The sequence below is a fragment of the Loxodonta africana genome, chromosome 10, assembly GCF_030014295.1.
Source record: "Loxodonta africana isolate mLoxAfr1 chromosome 10, mLoxAfr1.hap2, whole genome shotgun sequence".
NCBI classification, from domain to species: Eukaryota; Metazoa; Chordata; class Mammalia; order Proboscidea; family Elephantidae; genus Loxodonta; species Loxodonta africana.
Window position 1 is genome coordinate 89,178,381 of NC_087351.1, and position 15,785 is coordinate 89,194,165.

The following is a 15,785-nucleotide window of genomic DNA, read 5'->3' on the forward strand; positions in this document are numbered from 1 at the left end:
CATGAGTCTCAAGTAAAGGCTACAAAATAAGGGGCTAATTGAAAAAACTAGTTTTTCTTTAGAAAACACTGAAATGTCCATGAGACAGGAATGTGGGGTATATGAGTCAAGGAGAATAAGAATGATGAACATGAGGCCCCCTAAATTTCACCTCAAAAAAATCTACACAATTCTCCACAAGGAACAAAAACTTTCAGGGCTTGAACTTGCAATGCGAAAGGATTTATCCTGATCTTTAGATCGTCTGGGTCAAAATCTAGCATCTGAAACCTACTATGGGGACACCACAAGGGTCAAACCAAATGGGAAATGCACCAAAGCACTTTACCATATCTACGTCACCATCCTCAGTCAAGGCCAATGAGCAGCCTGGGAACGAACAGAGCATAGTCGGGGAAACATTCGGCAACATGGAGAAACATTCCGCAACATGGAGAAACATTCGGCAACATCAGTCATCTGCGTATTTCCAAGTGTGTCACAAAATCTCCTTTATTTCAGCTACCAACAACAAATATTTGAATGCCAACTACGTGCAAAACACTAGCTAAGTGCTTGGGATAGAGCAGTGATGGACACAATCCCGGCTCTTAAAGGGTATGCATTTTTCAATACGTCATCTAAGTGAAACAGACCTGGAATTTGATGGCCATTTACTAGCTGTGTGATTTTGATCAAGTTCTCTTGGGTTTAATAACTTCTACTATTTTTTTTTTTACTATAAATAGATAATATCTCAATGTACAAATTAAAATCTTAATAACCACTGCTAACAACTGCTTTTTTTTTTTTTCAATTGTTCTTTAAGTGAACATTTACAATTCAAGTCAGTTTCTCATACAAAAACTTATACACATTGTTATGTGGCCCTAGTTGCTCTCCCTATAACATGACAACACCTCTCCACCCTCTATTTCCCTTTCCATTCAACCAGCTCCTGCCCCCTCTGCCTTCTCATCTCACCTCTTGACAGGAGCTGCCCACTTAGTCCCATGTGTCTACTTGAGCCAAGAAGCACACTCCTCACCAGTATCCTTTTATGTGTCATAGTCCAGTCTAATCTTTATCTCAAGAGTTGGCTTCGGGAATGGTTTTAGTTTTGGGATAACAGAGTTGGAATCAACTCGACAGCAATGGGATTACTTTTGTCAGTGAAGAGCCAGCTTTCTTCCAAGATGGGCCTGAGGGCACAGTCAACCAGAGAGTCCGGGGGCCATGCCCTCTGGGTTGACTGCTTACTTTGAACCAGGAACTGGGAAATACTTTACATGCATTATTTTATTTAACCCAGGGCGGAGGAAAAATCCTTCTGAGGCAGGTCCCAGTATATGCCCAATGTATAGATGAGGCAAATGGAGCTTAAAGAAGTAACTTACCCAAGGAGGCAGAGCAGGGATTTGAACTCAGGACTGTCACATGGTAGGCATTTAGTAAATTCTTTTTCCCAGTCCCTGAGCTCCCTGATTAACGATCTTGTAGAGGAGAATAATGCCTTTCTCTCAGCACATGGCAACTAGAACATTGCTGGCACTTAAGTAACCTCATTAAAGTAAAAGCCCAAAGTGCTCAACAATAATTCATTTTGTGTCCTTTCTCCATTTGTGCCTCGCCAAAAGTTAAACAGTAAGTTAGATCAGTAGGGAAAAAACAGAACACGGAGACTAAGCAACCTATTAAAAAATCAGCACAAGCTGAATGACCATCAGCAGAGCTAAATCAACGATGATAAAACTCTGAGAAATCTACACCACCAACATTTAGCAGTTAAAAGGAATGAGACAGATCCATATGCACGTTGCTGAGTGAAAACCAACCAAGCTACAAAATGAAACCTACAGCAGCATATCATGTTTATAAAACACACACACAACTGATTACATACTGGCTGTTAGGAGCAACAGTAGCATAGTGTTTGAGGGTTTTATGGATGGAAATGTGTCCCCCAAAAATATGTGTTGTAAATCCTAAACCCTATGCCTGTGGTTATAACCCAATCTGGGAATGGGTTCTCTGTTACGTTAACGAGGCTGTATCAGTCTAGGGTATGTTTTAAGTCAATTACCTCTGAGATATAAAAGAGATTATGCCAGCAAGCAGAGATGAGGGAAGACAGATGCCACACCACATGAAGATCACCAAGGGATAGAAGCTGAAAAGAGACAAGGGCCTTCCCCTAGAGCCACACAGAGAAAAAACCTTCCCCTAGAGCTGGTGGCCTGAATTTGAGCTTCTAGCCTCCTAAACTGTGAGAAAATAAATTTCTATTCCCGAAAGCCACCCCCTTGTGGCATTTCCGTTACAGTAGCACTAGATAACTAGGACAGAGGGCAAGGCGCCAGACTGACTGCCTGGTTATAAATCCTGACTCCGTGACCAGCATAACCTACAGCAAATTACTTAACTTTTCCATGCCTTGGTTTACTCATATATAAAATGGAAGCAATGATGGAAACTGTGAAAATTAAACAAGTAAATACATGTCAAGTGCTTAGAATGGTAACTGGCACACAATAAATACTTAATAGATGTTAATTATGATCATATTGTTATAAGTGCACAGAAAATGATCTAAAAGAACACCACCAAACTCGAAAGTTGTTACTTGACTCTAAAGGAAGAAGGTAGGAAATGTAAGTAATAGTTTACAATAGCAAAAAGATGGAAGCAACTGAGGTGCCCATCAACAGATGAATGGATAAATAAATTATAGTATATTCACACAATGGAATACTACGCATCGATAAAGAACAACGATGAATTCGTGAAACATTTCATAGCATGGAAGAATCTGGAAGGCATTATGCTGAGTGAAATTAGTCAGCTGCAAAAGGACAAATACTGTATGAGACCACTACTATAAGAACTCAAGAAATAGTTTAAAGATAGAAGAAAATATTCTTTGATGGTTATGAGAATGGGGAGGGAGGGAGGGAGAGGGGCATTCGCTAATTATATAGTAGACAACAACTGTTTTAGGTGAAGGGAAAGACAACACACAAGACAGGAGAGGTCAGCACAACTGGACTAAACTAAAACCGAATAAGTTTCCTGAATAAACCCAACACTTCAAAGGCCAGCGTAGCAGGGGCGGGGGTTTAGGGACCATGGTTTCAGGGGACATCTAGGTCAACTGGCATAATAAAATCTGTTAAGAAAACATTCTGCATCCCACTTTGGAGAGTGGTGTCTGGGGTCTTAAACACAAGGAAGCAGCCATCTCAGATGCATCAATTGGTCTCAACCCACCTGGAACAAAGGAGAATGAAGAACACCAAAGACACAAGGTAATTATGAGCCCAAGAAACAGAAAGGGCCACATAAACCAGAGACTACATTAGCCTGAGACCAGAACTAGATGGTGCCCAGTTACAACCGATGACTGCCCTGACAGGGAACACAACAGAGAACCCCTGAGGGAGCAGGAGAGCAGTGGGATGCAGACCTCAAATTCTCGTAAAAGACCATACTTAATGGCCTGACTGAGACTAGAGGGATCCTGGAGGTCATGGTCCCCAGGCCTGTCAGCCCAGAACAGGAACCGTTCCCAAAGCCAACTCTTCAGACAGAGATTAGACTGGACTGTAAGACAGAAAATGATATTGAGGAGGAGTGAGCTTCTTGGATCAAGTAGACACATGAGACTACATGGACAGCTCCTATCTGGCAGGGAGATGAGAAGGCAGCGGGGAGAGAAGCTGGCTGAATGAACACAGAAATAGAGTGCAGAGAGAAGGTGTATGCTGTCTCATTAGGGGGAGAGCAACTAGGAATATATACCAAGTTGTAAATGTTTGAATGAGAGACTGACTTGATTTGTAAACTTTCACTTCAAGACAATAAACATGAAAAGAAAGTAAGTAATAAAGGGGGCTTTTGCCTTTTTTAAAGAATGTTTGAATTCTTGCATGAATGTACTTATGTATTACTTGTGACTATAAATAAATCAATGGTAAAAGTTAAAAGGATTTCACTGTCAAAGACACTCAAGACCTCCTAACTGCCAGTCTTGGGCACAAGCCATTCAACAGAACAAGTAGCAGTGGAAGGGAGCCAGAACAGGTGTAACTGAGGTCCCTGCCACCGAAGCAGCACTGGATGCCAACACTCGAATCTCTCCCTAGGTTGCATTCCCACCCCCACAATGGCCTTCCCCATTTCACCTTCCAGGCCGGCATCCCATGGTACCGCAGCTCTCCATCCCTGACGAAGTTGTAGAGAGGTGAATTAGGGACAGAATTCAAGTCCCCACACAAGATGATTGGGCAGTGGCTGCCATCTGACAGCCTGGCCACCTTGTCCACTTCGGCCAGAAGAATAGCCATCTGGGCCAACTTGACGTCACCCCGGCGTGGATTGTACAGAACGTGGGTATTTGCCACACACAGAGGGGCCACCGAGACTTGCCCCAGGCCTTCTGGGACTAGCGGCTGTAGCAGCAGCACTAAGCCCACGTTGTCCCGATTGAGGAGCTCCAAGCCAGGCCGGAAGTACTCTACAGGGCTGGCACAGAGCAGGTGGAATCTGGTGGGCTTGTAGCAGACGGCACAGCCATCCGTTTTACACCCAGTCCTCCTCTTGTAGAAACAGGTAAAGCCTGAAAGGAAAACCCCAGCCAAGGAGTGAGGTCAGAGTCCTTGAAGCCTGAATCCCCTTCAACCAGTGGCAACAGCCCAGGAATCTGTGCCTAAGGCACTGCTCCTGCTGCTCAGTAAGGGGAGTCCTTGCCCTAACCATTTCCTTGGTTCTGTAGAGGTTCTCTTACAGTTGTAACCAGTTGGCTGAGTGGCTATGAGGAAAAGGAGGGAGGAAAGGACATGAAGCAATATACCTTGATAGGATGAGCATAGACTCTGGAGTCAGACAGAATGTAGCTCTGGACCTACTTGCATTGTGACCCTGAGCAAGTCACACAAATTCTCAGAGTAAAATGGAGATAAATAATACTCAGCCTCAGAGGGTTGGTTATTTCTAGGCTTAAATGGCAATATTTGTCAGAGTTGCTTTCAAAACGGCAGAACTTTTTCTTTTTCACCCACACAAGGAAGGAGCTGGCTCACAGCTGAGACTGAGTTTACTGAGACAAAAGAAAAAGATGGTGTCTTCAGGAGAAGAGTAGACAGGGCTGTAGGAAGAAAGGCTGGCAAACACGCCAGGGGCTGCATTACCCATCATTCGCAGAGAGGGCTCCAGCTGCTCCCAGTAATGATCTTCCTGGACTTCCTGGAGACACAGGATCTGGGAAAATGACAAGGAAACCAATCACTCCAGAGTATCCAGAGTACCCAGAACACTGGAGAGTGACTCTCTCCCCGATGGGAACAGGCAGTCAGCGAGGTGGGAAGCTGCTGCAGGTGTCAGGTAGAGCCACACTGAAACTCCCCACCAGACTGACTCTTCCCAGACAGCCACAGCCAGACAGAACTTGCCCAGACTTAAGCTGAGGAGACTAGACACACGTGCTGGATTTTTCTGCTCCTTGAATTCCACAAGTCTCACTCCCTGCATAAAGGCACCAGAAGGTAAGCACCCAGGGAGATGCTGCTCTGCATCTGCCAAAAACTCCCTTATCCCAGGCAGGCAAGCTCCAGCCTCAGGCAGGATTCGAATCATTTGAACACTATGGGGTTGTGCTCGTTTTCGAAGAGCACTGAGAAACAGCCCAGGTACAGGGACAATGCAAGACGGCACTTCCCCTTCACTCACATCAGGGTCCCAGTGCTGGAATTCCTGCATGAGGTTGGCAAAACGATAGTTCCAATTGAGGATGTCCGGGTGGCAATGCAGGTAGAGCTCTGAACTCTGCTGCATCAGGTCCTGGGCCAGGATGTTGTAGGACATCAGAGTAAACTGGAACTGGGGGCCATCCCCTGCCTCCAGGCCCTGAGCGTCAGGCTGGGTGGAGAAATCCTCCCATTCTCGCCACAAAATTTCTGCAAAGGAAAGAATTCCATGACGAGTGCATGTTATCCAGAGGCCTCTGCATCTCTACTCCTGATCCAGTGATTTTGTGCTCAAAGATCCCTTTTTTATCTTCCCTGTCACCCTTCCCTCTGTAGTGATTTGAGCATCACTCTAAGGACATTCTTCAGACTAGACATTAAGCTTTGCAAAGCCAGTGACAATCTCAGCCAGCTCATCACTGTATCCCCAGCACCTAGCACAGTACCTGGCACCTAGTCAATGCTCAATAAATATTCATAGGCTGACAATCTCTCACTTTTGATAAATCCCTAAGTCTATGGGGAGTCACTCAGATGGGCATGATTAACAGTCACCTGAGGTTAAAGACATTTTTAGAGTTAACTGCAGCCTTGGGTGTTTTCTGACCTCTAAACCTTGAAAGACCTATGGTGCTAGGCCACATGTGTCCCAGGTTCCCCATCACCCTACAGCATGAGGCAGCATAGTGGATTTCATGTCTGTCTACTTGAGTCATAGAATTTTTCCTTCAAATGTTATATAAGTGCAATACGTAGCAGATAAAGCTGGAGCTATCCTGGTTGAGGCAAAGAGTGAAGGCCCAGAGAGCTTCCATCTTGAATTTCCCCACCCCTACCCAGGAACCCCTTGGGCTCACTCTAGAGAAATGGAGAATCAGAACTGTGGCCTCGTTTTAGTTCTGCCACTACCTAGCTGTATGACTTTAAACATGTCCCGCTATCTCTCTGCACCATGGTTATTTCATCTCTAAGGCCATGAGGCTGGATGAGATGACCCCTATGGCCCCTCTGGATCTGACACTGCAAGGTTCTCAAAGACTCTCAAGAAAAAAGAGTGCACCAGCAAAGCTCCCCACCAGACAATGTCCTCTTCAGCAATGGCTCTGCCCATGCACAAGACAACCTGCTGCCCTGGCTCACTGAGCTGGTTGCCAGACTCACCGTGATACGGTATTTCCATCGGGGGAGGCTGCAACTGCCCCAGGCCCTCAAAGGGCCAGATGGGAGTCTCTTCCTGGGGAATAGGCTCAGGCGCTATGCTCCAGGCCACCACTGCAGGGTCCTCTTCCCACTGCTCTGTGACCAGGGCACTCATTGGGAGGACAGCACAGTCTGCATACTGGGGGCCTGTCTGCATGGGGACAGCTGCCCACGTAGGGCCCTCAACCTCTGGCAGTGTCTCCTCTTCTAGCACCTCTGGGAAAGACTCGTCCAGGTTCTCTCCTGCCCGCAGGTCACTCAGCTGCCTGCTGGACCACTTGTCCTCTGAAGTAGCATCCTGTTCTCCAGGATTACCCATCAGGAGCGCCAGGCTACTCTGGGCCAGTGCCTTGTCTGCAAGGGGACCCTCGCTCACAGTTGAGAGCACCTGGCTTGAACCTTCTTCTCGCCACTGCTGCAGCAGGCCCTCACACTCCTCCTGGTCGGGGCCCCGAGGGGCCATGGCAAAGTCACCCTCTACCTGGGAGGATGAGCTCTTCGCCAGGAGGGCATTTTTCCGACATGTAAAGAAAGCATCTAGAAGGAAAGCCAAAAAACAAGGTTATGAGATGACAGTATCACCCACTTCTTCAGCTAGAACATAAGCCCCATACGAGCAAGAACCGTACCCACCTTGCTGTATCATCACTGAGCCTGTCCACTTTAGTGCCTGGAACAACACTGTCATCAGAGCAAAGTGCTTACCATGATCCAGGCACTGTTCTAAGTGCTTTACAAATATTAACTAATGTATATGGTAGGGACCTGATAAATGTTCACTGAATTAATAAAAGAACAGGTGTCCGACATAATCCAGGACAGAGGTGGACTGATATACCCACATCCCTTTTATCTGGAGGTTAAGACTCCTATTAACATCAACTGGCTCTAAAAACCAAGTTACACTGGAACCAGCACTTGACCATGAATCAGAACTGTGGGCTATGATCTACCATGGAAGTTAACAAAATTATGTGTCCTTGGACAGTGCCCTTAGTCAGATGAACTCAATCTTGACCATAAAATGGGAACTGGACAAGTTTGGACTAGATAATCTCCAAGAGCTTTTCTAACTCTATAGCATCCCCTAATCTTGAAAGCATTCTAAAAGAAAAAGTCCTAAAATAAACAAAAACGGGTCACAAAATCTACACAATTTACATCTTAGCAAAGGCTCTTACGCCTCTTAACGCTATTTATTATACTCAAAAAATCTTCACAAACTTCATTATCAACTTTCCCGTTCCACAACACATCAGAGGCTGTAAATCTGAAGTGCTGATAACTGACAGCAAGAAGAGACAGCTGTCATCTCTGTTATGGCAGCCACAAATGACAGCCCACCCGCAAGAAAGCAGGCAGGAAAAACTCTAAAATTAAGAGTCCCAAAAATCTAAGCACAGTAATTTGGTGCAAGCAACCAGCCCACACATAATAAATCCCGTATTTGCAGCACAGTACAAGTGATACGCGTAATGCTGACTCTTAATCAGTAAAGAGGTTCATTTTATCAACTTTTTTTTTTTAGAAAGCAAGAAAAATTTAAAAATGGTTCAGATGTCACTATATTGTTTCTGGTCTATGTCCCTCTGATTCACCTCCAATGGTTTTCAACCGGGGCAATTTTGCTCCCCAGGGACATCTGGCAATATCTGGAGCCATTGTATTGTGGTTGTCACAACTGTGGCGGTGCTACTGGCATCTGGTGGTAAGAGGCTAGGGACGCTGTTACACATCCTACAATGTACAGGACAGCTCTCACAACAAATTATTTGGCCTAAAATGTCAATAGTACGAAGATGGAGAAACCCTGCTTTAAGCCCACGGGCTAGGTTGCTGGGCATTAGTTCCTGGGATTTGATAATTCTCTGCCTCTTGAAACATTCTCTATGTATGCCAGATGGCAGAGGTTCTTTGGTTTATAAGCACGAGGTTACAGGCTCTCAAATTTAGGAGTTTTTGATTTATTTGTTGTCTCTGGTTTGTTTTTCAGCAGCAAAACCTTTTCACCAAAAAAAAAAAAAAAAAACCTATGTAGAAGTCAAATATACAAAGTTAATACAAGCAGAACTACTCCAATGGGGTACAAGAGAAGAGGTGGTCCCTCTTCTGAGAGCCTTAGAACTAGAAATTTGCCTTTCTAACAAGTTCCCAATGGAAGCTAATGTTGCTGGTTAGGGACCAATTCTGAGAGCCACTAGTAGAGTACTGGTTCTAAAATTTACAATACATAAAAATCACCTGGGGATCTTGTTAAACTCCAGGTTCTGACCCAGTATATCGGGTGGGAATGCAAATTTTCATCAGGGTCTCCAACCAGAACAAACTGGTCTGAAGCCCTGCCCTAGAACTCTCTGGAAACTTCTGAACTAGTGTGAACTAGTTTATTTCACTAAAGCTGCCATCATGGACACAGGAAGAACCCACTGCCAGTTGAGTCCATTCTGACTCACAGCAACCCTATAGGACACAGTAGAACTGCCCCAAGGGTTTCCAAGGAGCGGCTGACCTTTTGGTTAGGTGCATCTGAACTGCAGACCTTTTGGTTAGGTGCATCTGAACTGCAGACCTTTTGGTTAGCAGCCTAAACTCTCAACCACTGTGCCACCAGGGCTATGGACATAGGAAGAGCTCCAGAAATGATGGCAACATGATTAAAGGAATATGCTTTAGATATCTGAAAGCAGTCAAGTCCGTAGAGTTTCTCACCCCTCTGAAGTTTGGATACACAAGACATCTTGGAATTCACTGAGTGCCTACTGTATACCAGGCAGTGTGGTAATACTAAAAATACAATTAACAAAACAGACACGGCCCTGCCCTCCGGGAGCTTGTAGTGCTAAGACAGTAAAAAAGTAAATAAATATAAAACATATTTTCTGCGAAATACATAAATTATACACACACATACAAACTTGGGTGAAACTCCGGAAGGGAAAAGTACTGAATGCACAGTTGCAATGCCTTTTTTTCTAAAAAAGTACTTCTTGGTCCCGCCCCTTAAACTGCCCGAGAAAATCCTGGAGTTCTGTGGCATCTCAGAGAGGAAGGGGTGGTCTCACAAGAGCCTCTGAAATCTCAAAGCCCAGGAATGGCGAGCGCGGGCAGATCATGAAAATGTCAAGGAATAGCCTTTTCCCCTCAACTACCAAGGCTGCTTCAGCACTGAGGTTCCGATGTGTCTGAATCCTGAGCAGAGGATCCGTTTCTCAAGCCAAAACTCCGCGGAGAGCGGCGGGCTGAGAGGCGGCTGTGAGAGTGCGAGGCCAACCCGGGAAGGCAGGTTCGCCCGGGCCGATCCGCCTCTACCCACAGAGAATTCGGGCACTCGCCTCAGCCCCACGGAACCAGCCCTCTGCGACCCCCAGGGCAGGGGCTCGGCCCTGAACCTCGCTGCACCCCGAGGGCCAGGCAGGGGCTCGGCCCAGCACCTCTCTGCACCTCGAGGGCCAGGCAGGGGCGGCCCCTGCCCCTTCCCAGACCCTCTCACGTTAACCGTGGCTCGACTCCACCGGGCCACCAGAGTCGTCAGCCAGGCCCGGGCCTCATGGGGGCAAGCCCGGCACCGCGGGGCCAGAGGCGACGGCCGCCTCACACATTTTGGCACTGTCCAAGGGACGGTGGTCGTGAGGCCTGGCACGCGGCCCCGCGGGGCCCAACCGAGAGGGTCCCGGGCCGGACGCCCGCCTGTCGGACGCGGGGCCGGTACCTGAGAGAGCGCGGAAGAGGCGCGCGGCCGGCAGCAGCAGGTAACACAGACAAGACGCGATCATGGCCGGCCGCGGGCGCCGCCTCCCCTCCTCGCTGCAGCCCGCCGGGTCTCCCTCAGCTCGGCCCCGCCCAGGCCCCGCCCCGTCTCCGCCCCTTGCTCGGCCCACGTGGCGCCGCCGCGGCTCCCGCCGACCGCGCTTCAACAACAACTTTATTGGGAGCCCAGAGCCACGGACGCGCCCACAGGGGCGGGGAAGCTGAGTCCCTTGGCAACCGACAGGGCCTGCCTTGGGGATGTAGCCTTCCGTCTGAGTTTAAAATTTAAGTGTCCCGCTGAAGGCTTCATATTATTATTCAGAAGCCACAGTTTTATTCCCACTTCTGCCACTAACTAGGTGTCCATCTTGAGTCAACCATATAACCTTCCCGCCCTTCATTTTTCTCATATGGAAAATGAGGGGCTATGGAAAATGAGGCTGGACTTTTACTAAGGCCTATCCAGCCCTGACTGTTATCTACCCCTTCCCAAACCAGAGAGGGGAAAGAGCGCGAAATCTTCCCCATTTTCCCCTTTCCCTGACTCTATTGTCTTCTCCAACTCAAAATTCTAGGTGGAAAACTGAATCCACACCTTAACTCAGTGTCTAAGATTTTGTCTCCTTCACCATTCTGTTCCAAATTGGCCCTTGTTTCCTAATCTGGGGAAAAAATAAAAACAATAACGGGGGGTCTCACTGGTAAAAGAGACAAGGAAAAAAAATTTACAAGGGTAGGGATCAAGTCTGTTTCGTTTTTTTTCACTGAGGTAGCTCTCTAGTGCCTAAAACATTGTTGGGCACATAAAAAAAAAAACCCAAACCCGTTGCCGTCGAGTCGATTCGGAGTCATCGCGACTATGGGACAAAGTAGAACTGCCCCATAGGGTTGCCGAGCACATAAAACCCACTGCCGTTGAGTCGATTCCAACTCATAGCGACCCTATAGGAGAGAATAGAACTGCCCCACAGAGTTTCCAAGGAGCGCCTGGCGGATTCGGGCAGCCGACCTCTTGGTTAGCAGCCGTAGCACTTAACCACTACGCCACCAGGGTTTCCAGCTGGGCATATAGTAGGGCCCAAATAAACCGTTGCTGACTGACTGAACAAAGCATATATCACTAAATGAAGCCCAGTTCCTCCATCAACTCTGTGCTAATCAAAGGTCTCTTTGAGTCTCTCTTCCCCAAACCCCCACCGTCAATCTTCTGCCCCAACCATGCTGTGAAGAAGAAAGCACTGTATAATACTCCCTTATTTCAGTACCCAGTGTCTGAGCTGTGCAATTTCCAATTTGTGGCTGGAGCCTTGGTTGTTCAGGGAAGCCCTCTGGGGAATCACCAGATCCAGGACCAGCTGGGTACATCATAACACCAAAAAGCTAAAAGGAAAAAGAAGAGTCAGTATTGTGGCCTTCCCACTTTTTATCCTTAGCTCTATAGGCAGAATCTACTTCCAGGCAACAACACCCATCCCTTTTCCTGAGATGAGAAGTAGAGGCCCCAGAGACAATCTGAACGTTGGGAAACCCCTTAGAAACTAGCCCACAAACATTACCTCTACTTAAGGAGTCCCCAGGGAGCCCTGGTGCCACAATGGTTAAGAGATACGCTACTAACTGAAAGGTTGGTGGTTTGAACCTACCGGCCAGTTCTGTGGGAGAAAAGACCTGCCAATCTGCTCCTGTAAAGATTTCCTAATCCAAGAGTAAGTTCTACTCTGCCCTATAGGGTTACTATGAGTGGGATTTGACTGACGCACTCAATGGCTTAAGTAAACAAACTCTCCTTGTTCCCGCCTTCCATTTTGCCCCAATAGTTTCCCCGAAGTCTATGTTGCAACACTGATCCTAAACAAGATATTTACGTAGAGACTAAATTTATTATTTTGTGAAGTCATGGTTCCTTATCCACTTAGGAAATGTTTTAAAAATTGGTTGATGTTCAACCATTTCAGAAGGTAGCATATGATCAAGAGCCGATGGTACTGAAGGAAGAAGTCCAAGCTGCACTGAAGGACAAACCAAAAAAAAAAACCTTTTTTGGCGGGGGGCACTGAAGGTATTGGTGAAAAACAAGGCTCCAGGAATTGACAGAATACCAACTGAGATGTTTCAACAACTGGATGCAGCGCTGGAGGTGCTCACTTGTCTATGCCAAGAAATTTGGAAGACAGCTACCTGGCCAACTGACTGGAAAAGATCCATATTTGTGCCCATTCCAAAGAAAGGTGATCCAATGGAATTTGGAATTTGGAAATTATCGTAGAATATCATTAATATCACAAACAACTAAAATTTTGCTGAAGATCATTCAAAAGTGGTTACAGCAGTACATTGACATATAAGTGATAGAAATTCAAGCTGGATTCAGAAGAGGACGTGGAACAAGGGATATCATTTGCTGAAGTCAGATGGATCTTGGCCGAAACCAGAAAGTACCAGAAAGATGTTTACCTGTGTTTTATTGACTCTGCAAAGGCATTCGACTGTGTGGATCATGACAAATTATGGATAACATTGCGAAGAATGAGAATTCCAGAACACTTAATTGTGCTCATACAGAACCTGTACATAGACCATAGACCAAGAGGCAGTCATTCAAACAGAACAAGGGGCTACTGCGTGGTTTAAAATCAAGAAAGGTGTGTGTCAGGGTTGTATCCTTTCACCATACTTATTCAATCTGTATGCTGAGCAAATAATCAAGAAACTGGACTAGATGAAGAAAAGCAGGGCATCAGGATTACAGAACACTAATTAACAACCTGTGGTGACACACCCTTGCTTGCTGAAAGTGAAGAGGACTTGAAGCATTTACTGATGAAGATCAAAGATTACGGCCTTCAGTATAGATTACACCTCAACATAAAACAAAAATCCTCACAACTGAACCACTAAGCAACATCATGATAAATGGAGAAAATATTGAAGTTGTGAAGGACTTCATTTTACTTAGATCTACAATCAACACTCACGGAAGCAGCAGTCAAAAAATCAAACGACGTATTGCATTGGGCAAATCTGCTGTAAATGCCCTTTTTAAAGTGCTAAAAAGCAACAATGTCACTTTGAGGACTAAGGTGTGCCTGACCCAAGCCATGGTATTTTTAAACGCCTCATATGCATGCAAAAGCTAGGCAGTAAATAAAGAAGACTGAAGAATAACTGATGTATTTGAATTATGGTGTTGGTGAAGAATATTGAATATACATTGGACTGCCAGAAAAACAACAAATTTGTCTCGGAAGAAGTGCAGCCAGAATGCTCCTTAGAAGCAAGGGTGGTGAGACTTTGTCTCACATACTTTGGACATGCTATCAGAAGGGACTAGTCCCTGGAGAAGGACATCATTCTTGGTTAAGTAGAGGGTCAGTGAAAAAGAGGAAGACCCTCGACAAGATGGATACAGTGACTGCAGCAATGGGTTCAAGCAGAGCAATGATTATGAGGATGGCGAAGGACTGGGCAACGTTTCATTCTGTTGTACGTAGAGTCACTATGAGTCAGAACTAACACTCGACGGCACCCCACAACAAGAGACCCCATTCCCAGGGTTCTGATTTAACAGGTCTGAAGTGGGGCCCCAAGATTTTGTATTCCTTAAATACTTACCAAGTTATTTTGATAAAAAGTTTAAGAACCTCCGCTAAAGGACTCAGTCTCAACTGGGCTGCTCAGTTCATATGCATGGGCGAAAATGTACCAGGCCAACTGATACCATTTTCTCTCAAAGGTCTTTCCTGAGGCCAGTTAAGCTAGGCTGGTCCCTTTTTGTTTTCTAACCCATAATCAGCTATGTTGGAAAGTATAAGGCAATGTGAGAATCACAAGCTTTGGAGTTAGACTACCAAGTTCGAATCCAAGCTCTACCACTTCTTAACTGTGGTAACCTCTCAGGCTACCTAACCTCTTGGAGTCTCGGTTCCCTCACTGTGCCTGACCCAGGATAATCTCTCAGTGTTTACTATTATACTTCTTGAAATGGTAAAAAATGGCTCTGGCTATTGCTAATGTAGGGTCTTTTTTCACATCCCTGGCTCAAATAAGACTCCGGCCCTCCAAAAGGTAAGGTGGCATTACTGAGCAAGCTGGTAACTACAGATTCCAAGAAGACTTGGCCTGGAGACATGCAGCCTCCCTAGTCAAAAGAAAACTGCAATACAGTCGGCACCATCTGCGGCTTCATTATGTCAGAAATACTCCAAGAGGCCAGCTAAACACCTCAATTCATCCCAACTATGATAACAATGAAGACAATAAATAATAAGTACTGATCATCACCATTTGTAAGGTTAACAGCTTGGCTGCTAAACAAAGGTTGGAGGTTTGAGTCCACCCAGAGGCACCTCAGAAGAAAGGCCTGGTGATCTACTTCCAGAAAATCAGTCATTGAAAACCCTGCGGAGCACAGTTCTACTCTGACGCACGTAGGCTGGGTCATCATGAGTAAGGGTTGACTTGATGGCAACTGGTTAGGATCCACTATTAGAGTGGTTTCAAGGATGCAGAACTTATCTAATGGGGCAAGTGGAAGGTTTTCCGATACTTTGCAGGATCTAAACGTTCTTTTAAGTTAGCATTTCCTATCTGCATGCTTTGATGACTTAAATTTTACTTATGACTACATATATATATGGAAGCTCAACCAGGGTGGTTGCCTTTATAAACTCCATAGTTAAACATGTAGGGGTGGCATAATGTTTCTTTCAGGTTTGCAGAGGCTACTGACCAAGTCCTGGAGCAGTACTGCCCAAAAGAAATATGTGAACCACATATGTAATTTTTAATTTTCTAATAGACTCATGAAAAAGGTTAAAAAAAAACTAAACACAAGTGAAATTAATTTAAATAATATATTTTATTTAACCCATACATTTAAATTTTTAACATTCAATATGTAATCAATATTTATTGTACTAAGTCTTCAAAATTCTGTATGTGCGTTACATGAATAGCACATCTTAGTTAAGACTAGCCACATTTCAAGTACTCAGTAGCCACAAGGAGCTATTGTGGTTTTTAAGTGCCATGGAGTCGGTTTTAACTCACAGTAACCCCATGTGACAGAGTAGAACTGCCTCATAGGGTTTTCTAGGCTATAATCTTTACAGAAGCAGA

General features: G+C 45.6%; 1 protein-coding gene across 4 annotated transcripts in view; it reads right to left on the reverse strand.

The window, feature by feature from the left end:
* ANGEL1 (angel homolog 1) overlaps positions 1 to 15,785 on the reverse strand; it is a 111,161-nt gene that overhangs the window by 39,619 nt on the left and 55,757 nt on the right. For 2 of the 4 annotated variants that reach the window (XM_023546408.2, XM_064292787.1), the window contains exons 2-6: positions 11,933 to 12,047; positions 6,882 to 7,457; positions 5,704 to 5,930; positions 5,166 to 5,235; positions 4,161 to 4,594 (exon numbers count right to left, since the gene is read on the reverse strand). In XM_023546408.2, coding sequence (XP_023402176.1) covers positions 4,161 to 4,594; positions 5,166 to 5,235; positions 5,704 to 5,930; positions 6,882 to 7,457; positions 11,933 to 12,035 — 1,410 coding nt within the window. In that variant the 5' untranslated portion in view covers positions 12,036 to 12,047. Of the gene's footprint in view, positions 1 to 4,160; positions 4,595 to 5,165; positions 5,236 to 5,703; positions 5,931 to 6,881; positions 7,458 to 10,629; positions 10,740 to 11,932; positions 12,250 to 15,785 lie in introns of those variants that run through there. The other 2 variants (XM_023546410.2, XM_003408787.4) reach the window with 2 other exon arrangements.